The sequence below is a fragment of the Pongo pygmaeus genome, chromosome 10 (genome assembly GCF_028885625.2).
Source record: "Pongo pygmaeus isolate AG05252 chromosome 10, NHGRI_mPonPyg2-v2.0_pri, whole genome shotgun sequence".
NCBI classification, from domain to species: domain Eukaryota; kingdom Metazoa; phylum Chordata; class Mammalia; order Primates; family Hominidae; genus Pongo; species Pongo pygmaeus.
In genome coordinates, this window is record NC_072383.2 from 76275316 (window position 1) to 76296700 (window position 21385).

Genomic DNA, 21385 nt, shown 5'->3' on the forward strand with positions numbered 1-21385 from the left:
GGTGATGAAATTGGTTTGGATCCAGCATAATTGTGAGCATATACTAAATAATTGCTGATAGAATGATTAACAGAGTAAATATAAGCTTTAGAATATGAGTATGGATTATTTAATCTGAATTCCTCAAAAATTCCAGTCCTACCTCTGCAGTTTTTATATAATATATCTGTTTTATAAGGAGAGGTGTTTATAAGATTTGTTCTCAGTTTTAGTCTGCAGAGTATGAAACCCTTAGGAAATGCCCACAACTTTCCCAATTCTCATAGTCCAGGTCAGCTCACCCCATAAAGCACTTTTTTTCCTGGTTCTGAATGCACTTGTCTTCTAGTAGAGGAAACAAATTCAAGGTTTTCCATTCTGGCATGAGAAATGGGGTAAAAAATTTCCTGGTTCCTAAGCTGCTGCTCTATTAAACATCTTAAGAAACAGGGAGTTATGAGGTCTTACATGCTAAATGGTAAAAGACATCGTCTAAAACTAAATATTTGGCAGGCTTTCTCTGGTTTTAAAAAAATAAATATTTCTATCTGTTTTTCCTTCTTTCTTACTTTCTTCTCTTTCTTTCTTTCTTTCTTTCTTTTTTTTTTTTTTTTGAGACGGAGTTTCATTCTCGTTGCCCAGGCTGTAGGGCAATGGCACGATCTCGGCTCACCACAACCTCCGCCTCCCGAATTCAAGCAATTCTCCTGCCTCAGCCTCCAGAGTATCTGGGATTACAGTCATGCACCACCATGCCTGGCTAATTTTGTATTTTTAATAGAGACAGGCTTTCTCTATGTTGGTCAGACTGGTGACGATCTATCTGTTTTTATTTCTGTATATTTTTGTAATTACTAGCATGAAGCCGACATATATTTTCAGTCCATTCTAAATCAGAAATCCTACAAAATATCCACTATTTAGTGTCAAGAAACATCCACTATTTAGTGTCAGAAATCCCCGTAGCAATGAGTATGGAGAAGAAACAGGGAAGAAGAGAGGAGAGAGACTTTTTGAATCTGAATGAGGATGCAAGTTTTTGGTATATCTCACATTATGTTAAAAATACAACATGTATTCACCATTAACTACAAAGATAATGTTAATAAGTATGTCCTTAATGCTAAGACCTGGTGATCAGGAGATAACTACAGTATCATTTCTGATCTCAAGAAGCTTAAAATCCAGTAGTGAAGAGAGACTTCTACCTATATGAACTGCAGTAACATAATAGAGGCACATATTAGGTAAAACTGTGAGTTCATTGAGGAAGCAGTTAGAATAAAGCTTTACAGAGGAGATACTTGAGCTGGATCTTGAATGATTAATAGGAGTTCACCATATGGTTGCAGGGAGAACATCCAAAATTAAAGAAATAGAATGTGAAACATTAGAGGACAATATAATAGAAATGAGTTTAGGGAACTATACACCAGTTGGTGGTAGGAATTAAAACTATGGAAGTATACAATTGCTAGATCATGCTAAGCCTTTTTTTATCATTGCAGGAAGTTAAAACGTTATCACAGAGACAGTGGAGAACCATCAAAGTGTTTGAGCCATGATTTACCTAGTTAGATCTGCAGTTTCTAAAGATCACTTTAATAACAGAGTAGAGAGAGGACAGATTGAAGGAGATAGGATGGAACCTGGAAACTTAGCAGATTTGAAAGTACCAGTGACGATAAGGACTTGATCAAGGTGTTAGAAATGATAAACATTAAATTTATGACTATAGATGTCCTATTCCATTTAGTGTTGCTATAACAGACTATTTGAGGCTGGGCAATTTGTAAAGAAAAGAGATTTATTTGGCTCATCGTTCTGGTGGTTGAAAAGTCTAGGATTGGGCAGCTGCATCTGGTGAGAGCCTCATGCTGCATGAACTTAGGGTGGAAAGTGGAAGAGGAGTGGGAGTGTGCAGAGAGGTCACGTAGTGAGAGAAGAAGCAAGTCTCTTTAATTACCTGCTCTCGCACATGAACTAATCTATTCCCTCCAGAGTGAGAACTCACTGACCCGTAACCAGAATGTCATTAATCTGTTCATGAGGAATCCACCCCCATGATTCAACACCTCCCACTAGGACTCATATCCCAACACTGCCACAATGGGGATAAAATTTCGACAAGAGTTTCGGAAGTGATATATCACATGCAAACCATAGCAGTGAGTGTGGGGAAGAAGTGGGGAAGAAGAGAGGAAAAATATTAATACTTTTTGGAGAATTGTGATGTATCACGATAATGACTAAATCATACATAATCTTCTCTTGTAAACGCCCTTGATTTGAATGCACAAAATAATACTAGGCAAAGGCAAAGTAAATCCCACGTATACATTTATTATGAATCTGAGATGTGGAATGTATTACAATGGAACATATTTACTATATGACACCATTTTAAAAAATTAAGACTTTAATAACAATACTATTACACAGTGAAACTTTTACAACATCCAGCATTCAAGTGATTTCAAACATTTGTGCCTAAGATACAACTGTATCTTTTTTAAAAGATATCATTTATCATTTCTACTCTTACTAAATCACTAGGGTGCTCAAAACTCAGTTTTATTTTACAGATCAGTTTCACCCAAATGCTTGAACATACAGGCAGCTGCTAATGAGTGACAGATTGATAAAAGAAATGGGAGAAGGAATATGAATGGACATGAAAGTAGGAAGGTGGGAGTGTGGGTGAGAGAGAAAGAGAGAGGAGAGTGGGAGAGAAAAAAACTATGTTGAAGGAGACATTTGACTTTTTGGCGTACTGGGTTTAAAAAGTTATCACCAACTACTTTTATTTCATAACCTTATGTAGCTTATTTAATAAATTAAGAGAGTCAGATTGAAAATTAGGTTAAAACATATTTTCCTGAGACTATTAAATGACTTCAAATTGTGCTGTAACTGTAGTCTCTTTGTCAGAAAGGAATTCTTGCTGAAATTGGTGATTACCAGTTTATCATTTATTTCACAAGCATTTATCAAGCACACTTTTTATACTGAGCACACAAGCATGCATAGCTTAACATATGACCAAGGAATCGTATTTTAGATTTCTCCTTTCTATTTCTGTAAGTTGGAAAAAAAAAAAACCTTTTGATTATAGAATAATAAAATTAGTATGCATTAGGTAATATAAAAATGGTTACAATTTATCAAAACCCTTGATATGAAAACAAGTCCACTACCCTCATAAAGACATGTGCCAATTTTTCTGTGCTTTCTAAAATCATTGAACCATTTATTCACAATTTGCCTTTAAACAGTCTTTTTTTCCGGAAAAAAAAAAAAAGTCCATCTCTAACAGTGGAGCTCCAGATCTATCAAAATTCAAGCAATGTGACTGCTCTTTATTTTATAATACATGGAAATGCTAGCTGCCTTTCTCCCCAGGTGCTTTCATGCATATGTCCCTTTTACTAAAACAAACATTACCATTCTCCTATAAGGCTGGGAAACTTGAGACAGCCGCTATTGTTCCAGATGATGGTTTTTGTTTTCAGTGATATATCAATCATATTTTAGCCAGAAATTCAACAACACAAACTTGACAGTAATTCTTTCCTTCTCCCTCTTCAAACACTCATGGTCTGCTTCATTCAGTCACCTCCTCCCGGGGTCAGCTCCTAAACAGCAGATGGTGTGCTTGCGTGCAGCAGCTGGCTTCATTCCTCTCCATCCCCTCCTTCTCTCAAGGGACGGTGCGTGTGTGCCTCTGTGTGCGTCTGTGTGTGTATGAACATTCACAACTTTCAGTTGCCATTCAATGCTTTCTGCTTCTCCCAGCCAAAAAGCTGGGAAGCTTGGCGTACTTTCCAGCAACGAACCCAGATGTCCAGCTGTGATACAGTTTCCTTTCTAGTGTCCCTGCTGGAGCAGTATTCATTCACAACCCCAAATAAAAGAGTTATCTAGAGGCCCTATTTTGTCCTTATGGTTTGGTGTTGTAGTCATGTTTGGGAGAAACAGCGTAGAAGCCAGGGGCAGCGAGTAAAAATCTAAAATTATTTTCCCGTGTCACTTGGATGGGATAAGATAGCTCTTCAGTGTGGCTCAGGGCCTTGTTTTTTATGGGCTGGCTTACTGAATGCATCATCGCCTACATCGATGTCTTTTTTCTTTCTTCAGATGAATATGCTAATGAAACTCCAAGAAGCAGCCAATTACTCGAGCACACAAAGCTGTGACAGCGAAAGCACCAGCCACCATGAAGACATTTTGGATTCATCTCTTGAATCTACCCTCTAGAGGGTGAAAAAAGTTAGCGGAAAAGACTTTGCTTTTAAAAAAATGTTTCAAGAGAAAGGTATTTTCACTAAACCACTGCCAGTATAAAAGCACCCTGTCAAGGGCCCTGACCCAGAGTTGTGGTCTCCAAGGAGGCAGCAGAACTAAGTCTGAACCGCCAAGATGCTAAATTGCAATGGAAGCTTAACTTTAGTTTTATTTCTAAGCATTTTTTATATCTGTGGAGTAATAGAAGGCTTCATTACTCAACTGGAAAGGACCCTAATGACAGGGCAACTGAATAGATTGCACATGGCATAGCCAAACTGGACTTTCTTTGTTTCCTCTTTAAAAGTTTACAATGCAGACCATTTTTTGTCCCTTCCTTTTGTTTCCTCTGAGGGGCTGTTCTCCCCAGGCAGGGTCCATCTTTCTGATCCGTCCAGCCTCCTTTGTGCCACACAGTGCTGGTCACAGGGCTTCAGTAGTGTTTGTGTTGTGCGCTCACCCCATTCCAGAACAAATCCAAGAGGCCAGTCCTCCATAAGCACAAATGGAATTGTGCAACCACCAGAAAAACACTACTGTGGCAAACTGGAGAAGTGCCAATTTAATTCTAACTGCCATGTTCTCATGATGTGCTCCACCAACTTTTTAGTATATGAGTCACTGGTTTTATAAGGTTGTTTTTACCACAGTGGTCTTTTTAAACCACCTGCCCACTCCCTTAACAAGAGTTTTATACCAATTATTAGTCAACACTGATAAAAGGCTTTTTTAGGGCTTTATTTGTTTGAGCCTTTTCAGTGAAAGAAGGAACATTTCCTATGGTGCTGTCTCACTGCCTTAAAACAGATTTCTATGACAGTTTAACAGTTGGTTTAAATCCTAAACCATTGGTAATTTCCACTGTCTTTTCATTTACAACCAAGCAACACCAGTTAACACAGTAGCCTCATCTCTATATATCTTTCTCTTTTTTTTTTTTTTTGAAGAAATGGATAGGAGAAAGATCAGTATTTTTAGCCTTGTGAATAGATCGCTTTGCCTATCCTCCAAAATATTAAAATAACCCAGAAATGCTCTTTGACCGTCACTTAAAACCTAAGACATGTGGCGAAATTCCATCCAGTTCTAAGTGAAAGAGTTTCAGAAGGCAGGAGATTTTGAATTATTATCCAGCAGGGCTGGAAGCACTAGATGCAGCATGAGCACAACTATTTGGCTTTCCTTCCCTATTGTTTTTGTTTTTTTAATTAGTTTTGACGCATGTTGTTTTGATTGCTATTGTTGTACATGAGAAATTCAGCATTAAAGAACACTGAAGCGGTAAGGTCACTGTGGAAGAGGAAGCGTTTATACTGTAAAAGAAGGTTAGATTTGCACAGTCTACTGGGTAGGTATTGTAAATAATAATTTTTAAAACTTGCACAAATTGAAACAAACACAAACAAAATTGTATTTTATCCTGTTGGTGTTGAGGTGTTTCACTTGCTGAGATTTCCTGTACATTGCAAACAAATACAGAATGCAAATCCTCAAAGCTGTATTATCTGGTGTGTTTGTCCTGTATTTACAGTTGTTATGACTATGCAGGAGCTATCAGTGCTAGAGTGAGCATGCTTCAAAACTGTACATGAAGCCAATATATTTTTGGATAAGTAAAACTGTCTGAAAGTACATCTGTCATGGCAGGCTTTAAAGAGAGTGCATGAAAACTGATCAGTCATTGGAGAAGTTACCACCACACACAAAGGACAGGTTTTAAGTTTATGAAACCCAAGGGCTAGGCCATGGTATAGACTTCTTCTATGAGTGTGTGAAAATGTGTTACTTTTAGGACGTGTAATTGGTGCTACTCTCTGTGACCACCAATGGGTCAGTTGCTATAGAACAACACCACCACCACGAAACATCTGTGCAGTTTTCAGAGTGTCACAAAGTCAATATAGGTCCTTACACGGTGCTATTGCCCTAAGGGAAATCTGAACTGAATTTATGCACATAGAATTGTCACCCTGACTTTGAAGCCTCAAACATGGATCAAATCTGTTGTGAAACATCAATATATGTAGCTGGATGAGTGACTAGTTGCCCTTGTATAATATGTGATCTAAGAAAATTGCTAATCTTTCCCTGCCATTTTGAGAAACACAGTCCAAACATGAGCATAAACAGAATTTCCTGCAATACATCCCAGTAGGTCCACCTAGTTTACAACTTAAACTAGTTTGTGAAACATTTGTCTGTATACATTTTATATTTTGTACATTTTGATGTAACATATCATGTAAATAGGCAGAAACAGTGAAATAAATCATCTGAAAAGTTTTGTAGTCTTTGTAAAGCCCCAACAATAAGTACTTGGTGTCAATGGACTTAACTGGATGATGTATTTTCTATTGGTTTATTGTTCCTCTAGCTTGTAAACCAGCTTGCATATATTTTTTTGCAAATGTGTACCCTGTATCTGTCTAAATTATTACTTTGCCATTAAAGTGGAATTATTTATTGACAACATGGTGTGATTTCTATGTATGGAAAAAATGAATAATTTTGCATCAAGAAGTGTCAAGCTTTAAAATGTTGCTTGCACTATTAATATGCCATCAATAGGACTGTATGCAAATTTCTATTTTATAAACATAAAAAGGGCTTCAGCTTTCAAGTAAATAAAGGTAATCAGTTTATCTTTTTCGATGATAGTTATTTAGTGAATATTTTAGAAAACTCTGAATAGTTTTCCTAAATAGCCGATGATAAAATAAGAATATACAATAAAATGTTGAGATTCACTGAGTTAAATTAACTCCATAAATGTTTCTTTGTTTTTATTCCATTAAATCCTCTTTTGAACGTTTAGCTCTAAAGATTATTTTAAAGCAAACTAATTCTTTGGGTGGTAGTTTATTTTAATAGAGAAGATTATAAAAAGAAAAAAGAACCTGTTTTAAAATTATAATTTCTTTTTAAGTATCTTGGAAAGCTCTTTAACCTCAGTAATTGGAATGTATATTTGTGATGGTATAAGTAGGATTTTAATTCTAAAAGCAGGAAAACTTCCGAATTAGAATAGTTATAGAGCAAAAAAGAAAGGTATTAGTTAAAATAGACCAATCATCCATAATGGTTTATAATCAGTGCATTTGTTCCTTCACTCAATTGGGAGAAGGAAATTTCCACAATTTATCTTATTCAGACAAACATTGAATTTAGCCAAAACTTCAGTACAGTTCTGCTAAATGCAATTTCAGGCTGCCTAAGTATAAATCCCAACATTGTCATTCTTTGTGTGACCTTGGCCAATTTACTCAAACTCTATGTGCCTCATTTTCCCCACCCATAAAGTGATGATAATAATAGTATCCACCTCTCACAGACTACTCTGAAGATCAAATGGGTTATTACATGGAAATTCCTTAAACGGTGCCTAACCCTCCATAAATTGTAACTGCTTTAACAACAATTAAGTAACAAAATAGTAAGAAATATTTGTTATTTTATTTTCAAACATTCTTGAGAATAAGGTGTAAATAAATTTATTTTAAGGTTTTGAAAGAATACATATTTTAACTCAATTTCCTCATTTATAAAATGGGCATAGAAATAGTACTTATTCATAGGGCTGTGGAGAGGATTGAGTTTAGATCTGTAATCAGAATAATAGTTATCACTCAAGAAACTTTCAATAACTGTTAGCTTCTATATTAACACTGCCATTACTATAAATGAATAATATCAGTAATATAATAGTCTCAGGATTCAATTTACTTATCTATAAAATGAGATTATTATAGTGTCTATCTACTCATAAGATTGTTTTGAATAATGAATATTTTTAAATATGTAAAATACTCAGAAAAGATTCTGTCCTGGCTTAAATGTTACCTAAGTGTTAGCTGTTATTATACCTAATATGTGCCAGGCAATTTTCCTAGGAATCAGAGCCATTGAGGCACAGGCTATGGTCCTAAAGGATTTAACAGTTAGTAAAATTGGCCGGGCGCGGTAGCTCAGTCCTGTAATCCCAGCACTTTGGGAGGCCAAGGCAGGTGGATCAGGAGTTCAAGACCAGCCTGGCCAACATGGTGAAACCCCATCTCTACTAAAAATATAAAAGTTAGCCGGGCGTGGTGGTGCGTGCCTGTAATCCCAGCTACTTGGGAGGCTGAGGCAGGAGAATCACTTGAACCTAGGAGGCAGAGGTTGCAGTGAACCAAGACCGCGCCACTGCACTCCAGCATGGCAACAGAGTGAGACTCCGTCTCAAAAAAACAATTAGTAAAATTGAGTCTTTGTTCCTCTCACTTCTTCCTTTGATGAATACCTAAGTTCTCTACTATGAGGTTGACTGTAAAAAGCCCCGTGAATAGTCCACTGAATAGTTGTACAGGATATATTTTTAGATACTGATAGAATCAATGATACCAGTGAATTTTGTTTACATTTGGAGAAATTCAAGTACTATCTTTATTTCAGGCTTTGGATTTTTCACATTAAAAAAAGAAAAATATTATTTTTATAAATAATAGGCCACCTTAAAAATGTCTATTTCTATTTCTTTGATCAGTGAAGATGTTTAAAAGGAAGCTTCAGGCCAGGCGCGGTGGCTCACATCTGTAATCTCAGTACTTTGGAAGGCCGAGGTGGGTGGGTCACGAGGTCAAGAGTTCAACCTGACCAACATGGTGAAACCCTGTCTCTACTAAAAGTACAAAAATTAGCAATTAGCTGGGCGTGGCGGCATGTGCCTGTAATCCCAGCTACTCAGGAGGCTGAGGCAGGAGAATTGCTTGAACTCAGGAGGCAGAGGTGGCAGTGAGCCGAGATCGTGCCACTGCACTCCAGCCTGGGTGAGAGAGTGAGACTCCATCTCAAACAACCAAAAAAGCTTGGATTATGTTTTTATTTTGTTTTCTGTTTTTGGGAGGGACACCAATTAATAGGTAAAATATTGCATTAGTGAATTCACTATAATTTTTAATTCAGTGAATATGATTTGGATAAGTAATCACTAAGAGGATCTCTTCTCTACATAAACTATACATTATCTCTCAATTACCCAGGAACTCATCAATAAGAAAACCTATTCATAGAAATTAAACAGAGCACATTCTAAACTAGAATTTTATTAGAGAAAAATGAAAGTTCTCCAAGAGTTTTCCATGAAATTGTAAAAAAAAAAAAAAAAAAAAACTAATATTAAATAAACCTTTCTCCATCATTTAAATTTTGAACACTTGTCCTTAATATTCCAGAATGGCATGGTAGAGTTGAACTTGATAACAGAGTAAATACTTTTTACACTGATTACATGTTAAGAGTAGTAATATTTCCAATATATTAGGCTATATAAACTATAATATTAAAATTAATTCATCTGATTCTTTTTATTTTTTATTTTTATTTTTATTTTTTGAGACACAGTCTCACTCTGTAACCCAGGCTGGAGCGCAGTGTCATGATCACAGTTCATTGCATCCTCGACCTCCCAGTCTCAAGCAATCCTCCCACCTCAGCCCCTCTAAGTAGCTGGGACTACAGGCACATGCCACCACAGTTGGTTAATTTTTTAAAAATATTCTTTGTAGACACAAGGTCTCACTATGTTACCCAGGCTGGTCTCAAACTCCTGGGCTCAACAGATGCTCCCGCCTTGGCTCCCTAAAGTACTAGGATTACAGGCATGAGCCATTGCACCTGACCTAGTTTTTACTTTTTTAATGTGGCTACTACTGAAAAATTTAAAAATTAAATATGTTGCTCATATTTGTGGCTTGCTTGATATTTCTATTAATGCTGATATAGAAAGACTGATCTTTACAAAATATAAATGTGATCATCTCTCTCATCTCTTTTGTATTTTGGTTTTAAAAATAAGACTCAAATACCAAAGGACAACAATTACGTACTTAAACTGAATCTTGCTTATCCCTCGGCTTCCTTTATCACCATGTCCACCACCCCCATTTTGGTACATTAGCCTAATTGTAGAACCTAGAAGTAATTGTTGAGACAACAGCAACAATAACTTTATAACTTTCCAGACAATGTAGCTATGACCATATGTCAAAGTTTTGTTATAGTCTTGCAGGATGTTAAAAAGTCTCTAGGAGGCCAATTTAAAAGTTTCTCTTAAAATAGAGACATCTATGGAAAAGGAAAATTAGACAAAATAGAAAAGAAAATGTAAACATCCCCAAACTCTTGACCGCCGGGTAGGTGAGTGTGTGACTAGTTCCTTCCTTGTGACAAATATTATCTCATAATTAAATAATTATTTAAAATTCCCAAATGTTTTATCACAATTCAAATTTATTCAGTGAAGGAGATTACAAACTACATCAAGAGATAAATAATGTTTTGTTCTAGACCAGGTTTGGTACAATATTTCTTTAACAGTCATTTCCTTTCTCTTACCCCAAGACCTTTATACAGTCTCAAATGTCGTTTCCTTAGACAAACCTTTCTGATCCCTCAGACGAGGTCAAAAATCTATGTTATTTGCTTTTCCAGAAAAAAAATTAAATGTGTGTATATATGTGTGTATATATGTGTGTATATACATATATACATATATGCATATATATACATATATACATATATGCATATATATACATATATACATATATGCATATATATACATATATACATATATGCATATATATACATATATACATATATGCATATATATACATATACATGGAATTATATTCCAGATATATAGATATATTTAATTATTAATATATATATTTATTGCATATAATATTGTGGAATAAAAATATTTCTGAACATGGAGACAGCAACTGAATTTAGCATATGTTAAGCAAATGCATTAAATTTGAGAAGAACGACTTTTACAGGTGTGGAGCTTCCTGGGAAACCAGATTAGTAATTCGAATGCTGACTGGTGACCAGGGAAGAAGCAGATAACTTGAGGACTAGTGTTATTTAAAGCACTGCCTCATGCTTGGGAATTTTTTTCCCCCTTTAGATATAATGTGCTCCATACTCTATCAAGTTTTCTTTTTCTTTCAGCTTTTCAAGTTTTTTTTTAAAGATGCCTTAGTTATATATGGTGCAATTTAAATGTGTGGGGTTTTCTGGGGGAACAAAGAAAATACACCAAGCAGTAGAAATGTAATGCTAGAGCCTAGAGGACAGGTGGCGGCTGGAAAAATCAAAATAGGAATCTTTGGCACAGAAATGAGAAATGAGGATGTGAATTTCACTTTGGGATTATCCCCCACAAGAGAGACCTTGACCAAGTAAAGACTGAGAATAGAACCTGAAGAATATGGTGAAAATCTTCATAGTTCTTTTACTCATTATTTGTCAATTTGCCTAATATATTTGTGCACTTTTAACACAACATTTGTAAAGGAATATAATATAAGGGGAAAACCATTGAATTAAGAGTCAGAAAAATCTGTATCCTAGTTGTTTTGTGATTTCTCCCAGAAAAATCACCTGATCCACTATCTGTGTTCTTGTAGATTTTATACCCTAAGATGATGACAGATATTAAAATTCGCCCAATGCCACTGGAGTGGTTCTATACATTGTTTGTGATACAGATAATATGTATCTATCAGATATTCCGGGAGAGAGTAAAAACTCTAGGTATCTGGTAATAGCCCAACCAAAAACACTTGAGTACACTTGTGTTCAGTCTAGTTTGATCTAACTTGATATGCTGTGCAGAGGCAGCTGAGTATGTAAGCGGGTTTTGCAGGGTGATGTTCACGGTGTAGAAGCTGGAGCAAACTCCCTGATAGGCTGTTTGTGGTAGAGTGGCCATTTGCCTAACATTAGCAACTCTTTGAGGGGGCAGGGGAACCCTACTTCCCAGGCAAAAATCTTTCCTGGTAAGCTACTTACATTCCTGGTTCAGCCCTTCTTCCGGTTGTGGCAGAATGTAGGCCTAGAGATTCTCTTCAGCCTCTTACTGGTGGGGCTAGGGACTCAGTGATGAAGCAATGCTACACAGAAGCCAGGTTTTGGTGGAAATTCTGAGGCTGAAAGCCAGCACTATGAAGAGCTAGAGTCAGGTGCATGGTGGTTGGAGATAAAGTCTCCAGTTTGGCTACCACATAAAAGCTAGAGAAGAGTCTTTTCCGATATTAGTGGTTTCTCAAGGGAGGGAAATTCACCTGAACTATTCCCCAATCATGAGGCTTTATGATTTTAGACTAGAGCAGCACTTCCAGTAGAAATATGGGTGCTACATATGCAACTCATTTTATTTTTTAAAGCCAGGGTCTCACTCTGTTGTGCAGGCTGGAGTGCAGTGGTTCAGTCAGAGTTCACTATAATCTCGAACTCCTGGGCTCGAGCAAGCCTCTTGCTGAGTAGGAGTACCTGAGACCAAAGGCATGCATCAGCATGCCTGGCTAAAATGCAATTTTAAATTTTCCAGTAGCCACATTGATAAAAGTAAAAAGAAGGAGGTAAAATTAATTATAATTTTTTTTACTTAAATATATTAAAAAATTAGCATTTCAACATAAAATCAAGCTAAAATACTTTTAAATAAGATCCTTTAAATATTTTACATACTGCTCTTTTCCTTTTTTTGTGCTAAAACTTCAAAATGTAGCATGTATTTTACACTTATACGTAATGTGAATTCATATGCTAAATTTTCATCAGAACAATTTGATCTGTATTTAGAATTGAAAATATTTACAGTTGATAGATTGGCATGCTTTGGTTGTTCCAAATACACTTAAAATAAATTATCAGTTTTAAATGTAAACAGGTAATTACTATGAAATAAGGCTGAGGATTGTATTCCTAAATTGATATACTCATCAAATGCTAATTATCCACATATGCCCAGTGATTGCTACTAAATAGCATAGCGCTAGCCACACTTGGTAAGCAGCTTTCTCGATCACTTATCGAGCATCTTCCCAGCTGGAAGTGCTAACCTGAGGCTTTGAGTTGGAGGTTTTTCAACTTACTGAATACAGACACATTTCCCTTCATACCCAGTGCTGGCTTCCAGTAGTTCATTGTAACTATTGCAGGGATTCTGTTACCCTTCTTTATTCTCAAGCTTTGGTAAAGATCACCTTGGTCTGTCTTTTGTAACATTTTCGCTTAACTTCAATTATTAGGTAAAAATACATGGACTCCATAATAAATATGTCCACCCGTTCTCCAGAAAAGCTCAAAATTTTATATATGTGATATTCTTGCTCTGTAATCCCAGGATGAAAGTTTCCTACTGTCTTAGTCTAGTTGGGTTGCTGTAACAAAACAACATAAACTGTGGGGGTTATAAACAACAGAAATGTATTTCTCTCAGTTTTGGAGGCTGGCAAGTCCATGACCAAGGCTCTGGCAGATTTAGCGTCTGTTGAGGGCCCGTTTCCTCATGGAGAGCTGTCCTCTAGCTGTACTCTCACATGAGTGAAGGGATAAGAGAGCTCGCTGGGATCTCCCTTGTAAAGGCACCCGTCCCATCCATGAGGACTCTGCCCTCAACACCTAATCACCTACCAAAGGCCCCACCTGTCAATACCATCATAGTGTGGGGTTAGGATTTCAACATATCAATTCTGTGGGGACACAAAAAGTTGGTCCATAGCACCTACCTATTCTACATTTGGATTAAAAAGACCCTTCTCAAATATTCTTTTGTAAGATAGAAGATGATTCTCTTCTCTGGATTAAAAAACGAAAGGAACAGTATAAAGCACAACTACCCAAAGAAATTTGAAATACAATAATGACTCCCAGAACAAGATCAGATCACCACTGCAGACTTATCAGTAAATATAAATAGACAATGCTTTAAAAAAGCAGTACAAGAGAGAAAAATCTACATATACACTCAAAATGGACATGCAGACTGAATAAGAGAAATAAGAAACAGATTAAAGGAGTGCTTTTCCTCATCTGGATAAAACAACACACAGGGCTATCAGCTGCTTTTGTCCCCATCCCCTGTTCACCAAACAACATTCTAATTGCTAATATGATTTCCTAAGAACCCCCGAACTTATAAAGGTACTTCTAAAATGTAATGTTTTTTCTTATATATTAAAGTTCTTTTCCTTACATATTAAAATTTAGTGGCTATTTATTTCCCAAATCAAAAACACCATATTTCCTCAACAATATACATTTTCTTTAATATCTGCTACTAGAAATTTTGCTCATCTGCAGAAGCTTTGGGGCTGACGATAGAGAACAGGCTGTAAGTAATCCCTCTGTGAATGCAACACAGTAATTAGCCTTTTTTTTCTTATGGTGTGCCCTTTAGCTGTTTGCTTTTTTTTCAGCATCAACTGAGAGTTTTAGGAACTAGCATGAGGAAGAGATGTCTCTCATACTAGGGGCACACTTGGAAATTTGAAATTATTAATATCCCCAATACACAGTTGCATTAGGATTTAAGTAAAATAATTATCTCATCAAATAACATTATAATTGGTACTAATGCTATCTACATTGCCAACTTGAAAATAAAATGTTTATATGCCATTAGCGTAGAACAATAGTGGAGGAAAGTTTCTGGGTGACCAGCTGGTGTACTAACTACATGAGGGCGGACTCCCACATTAATCCTGCAGGACACCATGGATTTGCAGTCTGCTCTGGAAATTTCCTTCTCTCACAGTGAATTGCAAAAGATATGCAAGACCTCAAGAGAGCTAGAAAATAGATCATGTGCAAACAGATGAAAACATTTCTCCAGCCAAGCAAATATTGATACTGTTAGAATCAGACCTACAGTTACTGTGTGACTATTAATTTCAAAAAAAGGTCAAGTTGCAGATCTCAACAACATCAGTAAGGCAAGAATGGAAAATAAGTTTGAAAATAATCATAGGAAAATGCCACAAGTAATTTCCTTTTTTAGGAAATCAGTCCAAGTATTAATTTTAAAAGCAAAAACATGAAAGACTGTGGTTAAGCAATTGTAACTTCTAGCATGTCATAATGTTAATAAGACCATAGAGGTATAGTACTAAATATTGTAACCAACTTCCAGAAAATACACAAAAGTATCTATTAAATAACCTTATATTATTCTTCAAATAGAACATGGCATGTAAAGTGAAGAAAAGTTGTCTGGAATCCCAGCATAAATACACTGTGCAATCAAAGTTAAATGCATGCATTATTTAGTATATATAGGAAGTTAATAGGAAAATTCCAAAAAATAAAGCAGGGTTAGTTATATTTTGACATAAGCTTTGGGATTTCCAGATTTTAATAATCATCTGTAGCCTCTAAAGATAAGGTATTTGTTTGATTTACTGAACATACATTATTTTAAATTTCATTGAATAGATAAATGGTTGATTTTTAAAGACCAAATAAGTATTCACGAAAGAGAAACATTTTGGCTCTGGGCCATAGGAAATAGAAATTTCATCAGGAAAGAACCATGGAGGGATTTTCTGTCCCTCTCTAGTGCCAAAGCAAGGGGACTGTACAAATAACAGGGCCTGGGATTCTGGAAAGGAGGGGTGAATATGTAGGACCCAGGGCCCAAAAATATTATGTTTGTAAAAATTGCATGTAAAGAACATTAATCATATTTTCCCCAGATTTTCTCTAGGGCCCTAGCCTGCTCTTGAAGTCCTACTCCTTAAACTCTCCCAGAGCAGGAGGAATGACTTATGTGAATGATAAGGCATGCAAGTGGTCACACGTATCTGCCATGGAGAGCAGAATGGTAATCCAGCTTACCAGTTTTTATGTAGTCAGCATCCCTGGGCAGGTTTCTCCAGCTATGGAGGAGATGGAAAACTTGCCAACCTTCAGCTTCACCTGCATCTGAGTGGGTTCAACTGCCTTCTTCGAATTGGTGTTTGTGTGTGTGGTTGGTGGAAGGGAAAGGGTGGCTAGGAAATCTCAGTAGCATCTTTAATAAAACCAATACATATCCACTTCTTAACTATAATAGACAAGTTTTAAAAGAGAAGGAGATAGTAAGCTACTTAAAGCTAAATAGCCATCCTATCTTTTTGGCCTTCTTTGTTCTTAGCATTCTCTTTATAACACAGTGACCTCAACAAAATAGATGTTCAATTTATGATGTTGAATATATGAAGAGTCTTGTGAGAGCTGCAAGAGACAGTACTTACTGATTAATTGTTTTGATATTTAAGAACCGCTTTGGTTGAAGAATATTACTGGGGCAAGGAAATGAGAATAAATGTATTCCCTAGAAATAATCTTTTGAAGTTTGTTTACTAAAAAAGAAAGAATATCTTATGGAATTTCTGAACTTGTACTACTTTTACTACATGCGACTCAAGCTAGGCGACCTTTGGGAATGCAAATATTTGCCATATATTTTAAAGAAACATCCCCAAGAATAAATGAGGCAGATTTATGGAGGCATACAAAGAGTTTTAAAGAAACAATTACACTGGAATTATTTTTAGGAAAAAATGATAAAAAAAATTTCCTTTTACTTGATTTACCTAGATTACCTCAAATAACCAAATACAAAAAATATTCCCAAAACAAATTGTCTCCCTTAATGCTCTTACACATTTGACCATTTTATGTTTTTACCCATCATTGCTTTGTGAACTTTATTTTCATTTCAATCAAAATGTATCCATTTAATCAAAGGAATTCAATCAAAATTTATTTCAGACTGACTTTAAATGATGATCACGAGAAGCACATGGCACAGTTGGTTACATTAGAAGATGAAAAAATGCTCATAATACCTTTCATCTGAACTCTTACCTTACCTTAATTATACCAAAGATTGTAAACCGATCCTTCATTGACTGGTATGTGTTAATATTCCTACTAAAGATTTTAAATCATTTTAAATGCTTACTGCATTATACGGTTTGGCTCTGTGTCCTCACCCAAATCTCACCTTGAATTTTAATAATCTCCATGTGTCAAAAGTGGGACCAGGTGGAGGTAATTTAATCATGGGCGTGTTTTTCCCAATGCTGTTCTTGTGATAATGAGTGAGTCTCATGAGATCTGATGGTTTTATAAATGTCTGGCATTTCCCCTGCTTGCACTCATTCTTTCTCCTGCTGCCCTGTGAAGAGGTGCTTTATGCCATGATTGTAAGTTTCCAGAGGCCTTCCCAGACATGTGGAACTGTAAGTCAATTAAATCTCTTTTTTCTTTATAAATTACCCAGTCTCGGGTATTTCTTCATAGCAGCCTAATACGCTGCATTAATTTTCTATTGCTAAATAACAAATAACCATATACTTATCAATGTAAAACAATACCCATTTATTGGCTCACAAATCTGTAAGTCATTGTTTATGTTGAGCTCCACTGGATTCTCTGATCAGAATCTCACAAGATCAAAAAGAAAATGTCAGCTGGGATGAACACTTATTTGAAGGCTTTCGGGAAGAATTCACTTCCAAGCTCATTCTGGTTGTTGGCAGAATTCTGTACCTTGCGGATGTGAGATTGAGGTCCCCATTTTCTGGCTAGCTTACCAGCCCCAGACTGTGCTCAGATCCTAGTGGCTGAAGATATAGCCCCCTGTATCTTCAAAGCCAACAAAGACTTGTGGTATCCTTCTTGTATTTCCTCTTTCTGATTCCATGGTTAGATTGAGCCCACCTAGATAATCACCCTTTTGGCACATAACAGTCACAGGAGTAATATGTCATTATATTGACAAATTCCACTCACATTCAAAGGGGAAGGGTTACACAAGGAAGACAGCCAAGAGAAGTCATTTTTAGAATTCTGTCTACCATACTTACCAACATTTAAACATCAGGGTATTTTATACAGATACCCACAAATTTTGTTTTTCTTAAAAATGAGGCTATCTGTCAATGTTGGGCTACATTCCACCATTGCAACAATTGGCTAGACCTGATAAGTGACAGTCCCTTTTTTCCGAGGAGCATTCTCAAATAGTGTTTGCAATTCGCTGTTAACACACACTCACCCAGTTCACTCTCTATATACTTCAGTTTTCAGCAACAGCCTTACAGCATAAACGATACTGCAACACAACATTTCTAACAGAGCACATATTCACACCTTTTCAAATCTAAATTTATCCAGGAAACTAATCATCTCAATGATATCTGCACTTTGAAGATAATGAGAAAATCTCAGGCTAAGCACTGATGTTCCTTTTGCCTCTCAAGACGGATTCTTGTAATAACATTTCAATAAACTTAGTAATACCGAGCATGTACTTAGTCTTTTGGTCTAATAAGTGAATAATATTGCACAAATTAAATCCTACCACTGAGTTAGCCCATTCAAAAGACACAAACGTACTCTCAGTGGACAAATGTCTTCCCGTGTAATCATGACAGCAGCAGAAAATGGAATCTGTCATAAAAAATAAATTATCCAAGAGTCTGACCATGTCCACATAGCTTGGCACTAAATTTCATTTTTCTTGTTCTTCAGCTGAGAACCTAAATAAACACTTATAAAGCAGTCAGAAAGATTACGTTGTTTGTCAAAGTTGGATTCTACAGCCTCAGCATTCAGATGTATGAGACTGTAGCAGTTGGAAGGCCTGCTGCTTTTTATGTGTCGGTTTACTGTGATCGCACCTTTAGTTAGTTAGGTTTTCCAGTTTCAGGAGACATAAAGGTGCAGAGAGAGGCAGTACAAAGCCTGCAGGCTCATGTTTTAGGGAACTATGAGGGGAGAGGCTGGGGTTTATAAAAATTGAAGTAATGGAATTTGATAAAGATTGTTGAGGGCCAGACTGTGGGAGCCTTCCATGTCAGGGTAAGACATTTGGAAATTATCTCACAGTGAGGAGGCAACTGTTTCATTTAGCGCAGCAGAAGAATACAACAGTTAGAAGTACAGCCTTTGGAGCCAGACTATGTGGTTTCAAACTTTACCTGCCATGGTATGAATGTTTGTGTTCCTCCAAAATTTATGTCGAATCTTAATCTCCAATGCAGTAGTATTAAGAGGTGGGGCCTTTGGAGTTAGTTAAGTCATGGAGTGGAACTCTTATGAAAGGGATTAGTGAATTTCTCATGAAAGGGATTAGTGAATTTATAAATTTGTCTGTTCATTTCCTTTTGCCTTTCTGGACACAGCCTTCATGCCCTTTGGAGGATGCAGCAACCAGGTGCCATCTTGAAAGCAGAGACCAGGTCCTTACCAGACACCAGACCTGCTGGCACCTTGATCTATAACTTCCCATGTTCCAGAACTATGAGAAATATATTTCTATTGTTCATAAATTTTTTCTTTAACCCCATTTTACTTTGTGGACCTAGACAAAGTTGATAAATCTACCAGTGACTTTCCAATTAAAAGGATGATATTAGTGGCTATGAACTGAATGTTTGTGTCCTCTGCAAATTTATTCGCTAAATCCCTGACCCCCAATATAACTGTATTTGGAGGTAGGGTCTTTATGGAGGTAATTAAGCATAAATGAAGTAATAAGTGCGGGGTCCTGATCCAATAGCATTAGTGTCACTCTAAGAAAAGAGACCAGAGCTCTCTCTCTCTCTGCACTTGCCAGAATGTTGATCTTGTCATCCCAGCCTCCAGAACTGTGAGAAATAAATTTCTGTTCTTTTAGCCAAAAAATAAAATAAAATTACCCACTTTATGGTATTTTGTCACAGCAGCACAAATGGACAAAGATGCTGCCTCTGCCACTCACTATCTGTATGACAGGAAGCCAGTTAGTTTGATACCATGTCTTCGTATCTTCATATAAAGTGAGAAATGTAACAGAGATATGCTAATACAATTCACCACTTAGAACAGTGCTGATGCCTGGTAACCATCCAAGAAATGTTAGCTATCATTATTACTGTAGAAACCAGGTTAGGGCTGACATTGAGGTAAATAAATATATAAATAAATGATAAACCCTAAATAAAAGTTGTTGAAAGATAGAAAACACAATTTATATCCTTTTTAGTAGGTACATAAGATCCCTCCATTGCGAGGAAGAGTCACACTTGAGTTGTCTCAGTTAATTAGACTTTGTTTTAAACCTAGTTTTCTTCCTTGTCACTCAGGGCTAATCACACAAGGCTTACTGCCTTATAGGTCTTCATCTCTAGGCTTCTGCTCTCTCTACTCATTTATTTCCTTACTAAGTGTTTCACAGTTAAATTTCCTAGAAAAAAAAAAAAAAAGAGTGCAAGGGGGTTTTCTCAGTCACCATTAACTCTGAATCCCTTAGCCTGGACTGTGTTTCTGCCAAGCCACTTCTCAGATTCCTGCTCATCCTGTAGATGTCTGCCTTTATGTCAGACATCAGTTCCTGGTCCAGTCGCCTATGTCTGGAGTAGCAGAGAAAATAATCATATGTGTAGACCCCCCTTCTCTCCATCTGCCAGAAAGTTTGTGGATTAGTAGATTATTTCGCTGTTTCTACTGCTCTTATGGTCATTGGTGCTTTGGGCTCTGGTGACGAAGAGTCTGCGCGTGAAGAAGCAGAAAGGACAACGGTTCTGTTGCCAAATTCTTCAGCAAGAGTGGGGAGAAAAGCATAGCTAATATACTTCTGAGCAGTTCACAGGCCCAAAGAAAGATGTGTGAAAGCACACATGGTGGGTGGAGTGGGAGAGGTGGAGAAAGTGGGGCATGGAATGGTGGAGAGAATGCAAAGCATTCTTTCCTCAGAATGATGACAGGCTCTGGGGCGTTTCCTTGGTATTTGGAATTTTAGTAAGAATTCATGTCAACTATGTACTTGAATCACCTTTATTATTTTTTGAGAGATCAGGTAAAGATTGTAAACATCATTCAAACTGTGCTTCCCTGATTGTACCACTTCCCTGAGCATAACTACACTACGTGGGGCACATCTTAAGCAGGAATATAGAAGAGACTGTCAAAGAGGAGTTTGGGCATGGCTGTCACTCTGAGGTTTCCTAAAAAAGAGAAGTTTAACTGGAATTTCCAGAAATAGATACTGGAATTCCAAACAACTTGCTGGTTGTTTTACCCTTCTTTGTGAGCTTAATATCTACCCAATTTCTTAGGAAAGAGGAAAAGTTTCAAATATTGAGACTATAATGTCAAATTGCACTTGGGAACTTATAAATAGATTTTTGAAATGCTACATCTTTTTAAAATCAAGAAAATTTAAAGTAGATACTTACATTTGGATTGCATTTGGTTTCTAAATGTGCTCTCAAGAGATAATGCATTAGAATATATAGTTTTCCTAGGCACTGGAGAGCTGCAATTA

At 36.6% G+C, this 21385-nt stretch overlaps 1 protein-coding gene across 2 annotated transcripts in view; it reads left to right on the forward strand.

Moving 5' to 3' along the window:
- Positions 1-6733, forward strand: part of NAV3 (neuron navigator 3) — a 924153-nt gene extending 917420 nt beyond the window's left edge. For both annotated transcript variants that reach the window (XM_054443382.2, XM_063646517.1), the window contains one exon: positions 4117-6733. In XM_054443382.2, the coding sequence (XP_054299357.1) occupies positions 4117-4236 (120 nt within the window). In that variant the 3' untranslated portion in view covers positions 4237-6733. The remainder of the gene's footprint in view (positions 1-4116) is intronic.
- Positions 6734-21385: the final 14652 nt, after the last annotated feature.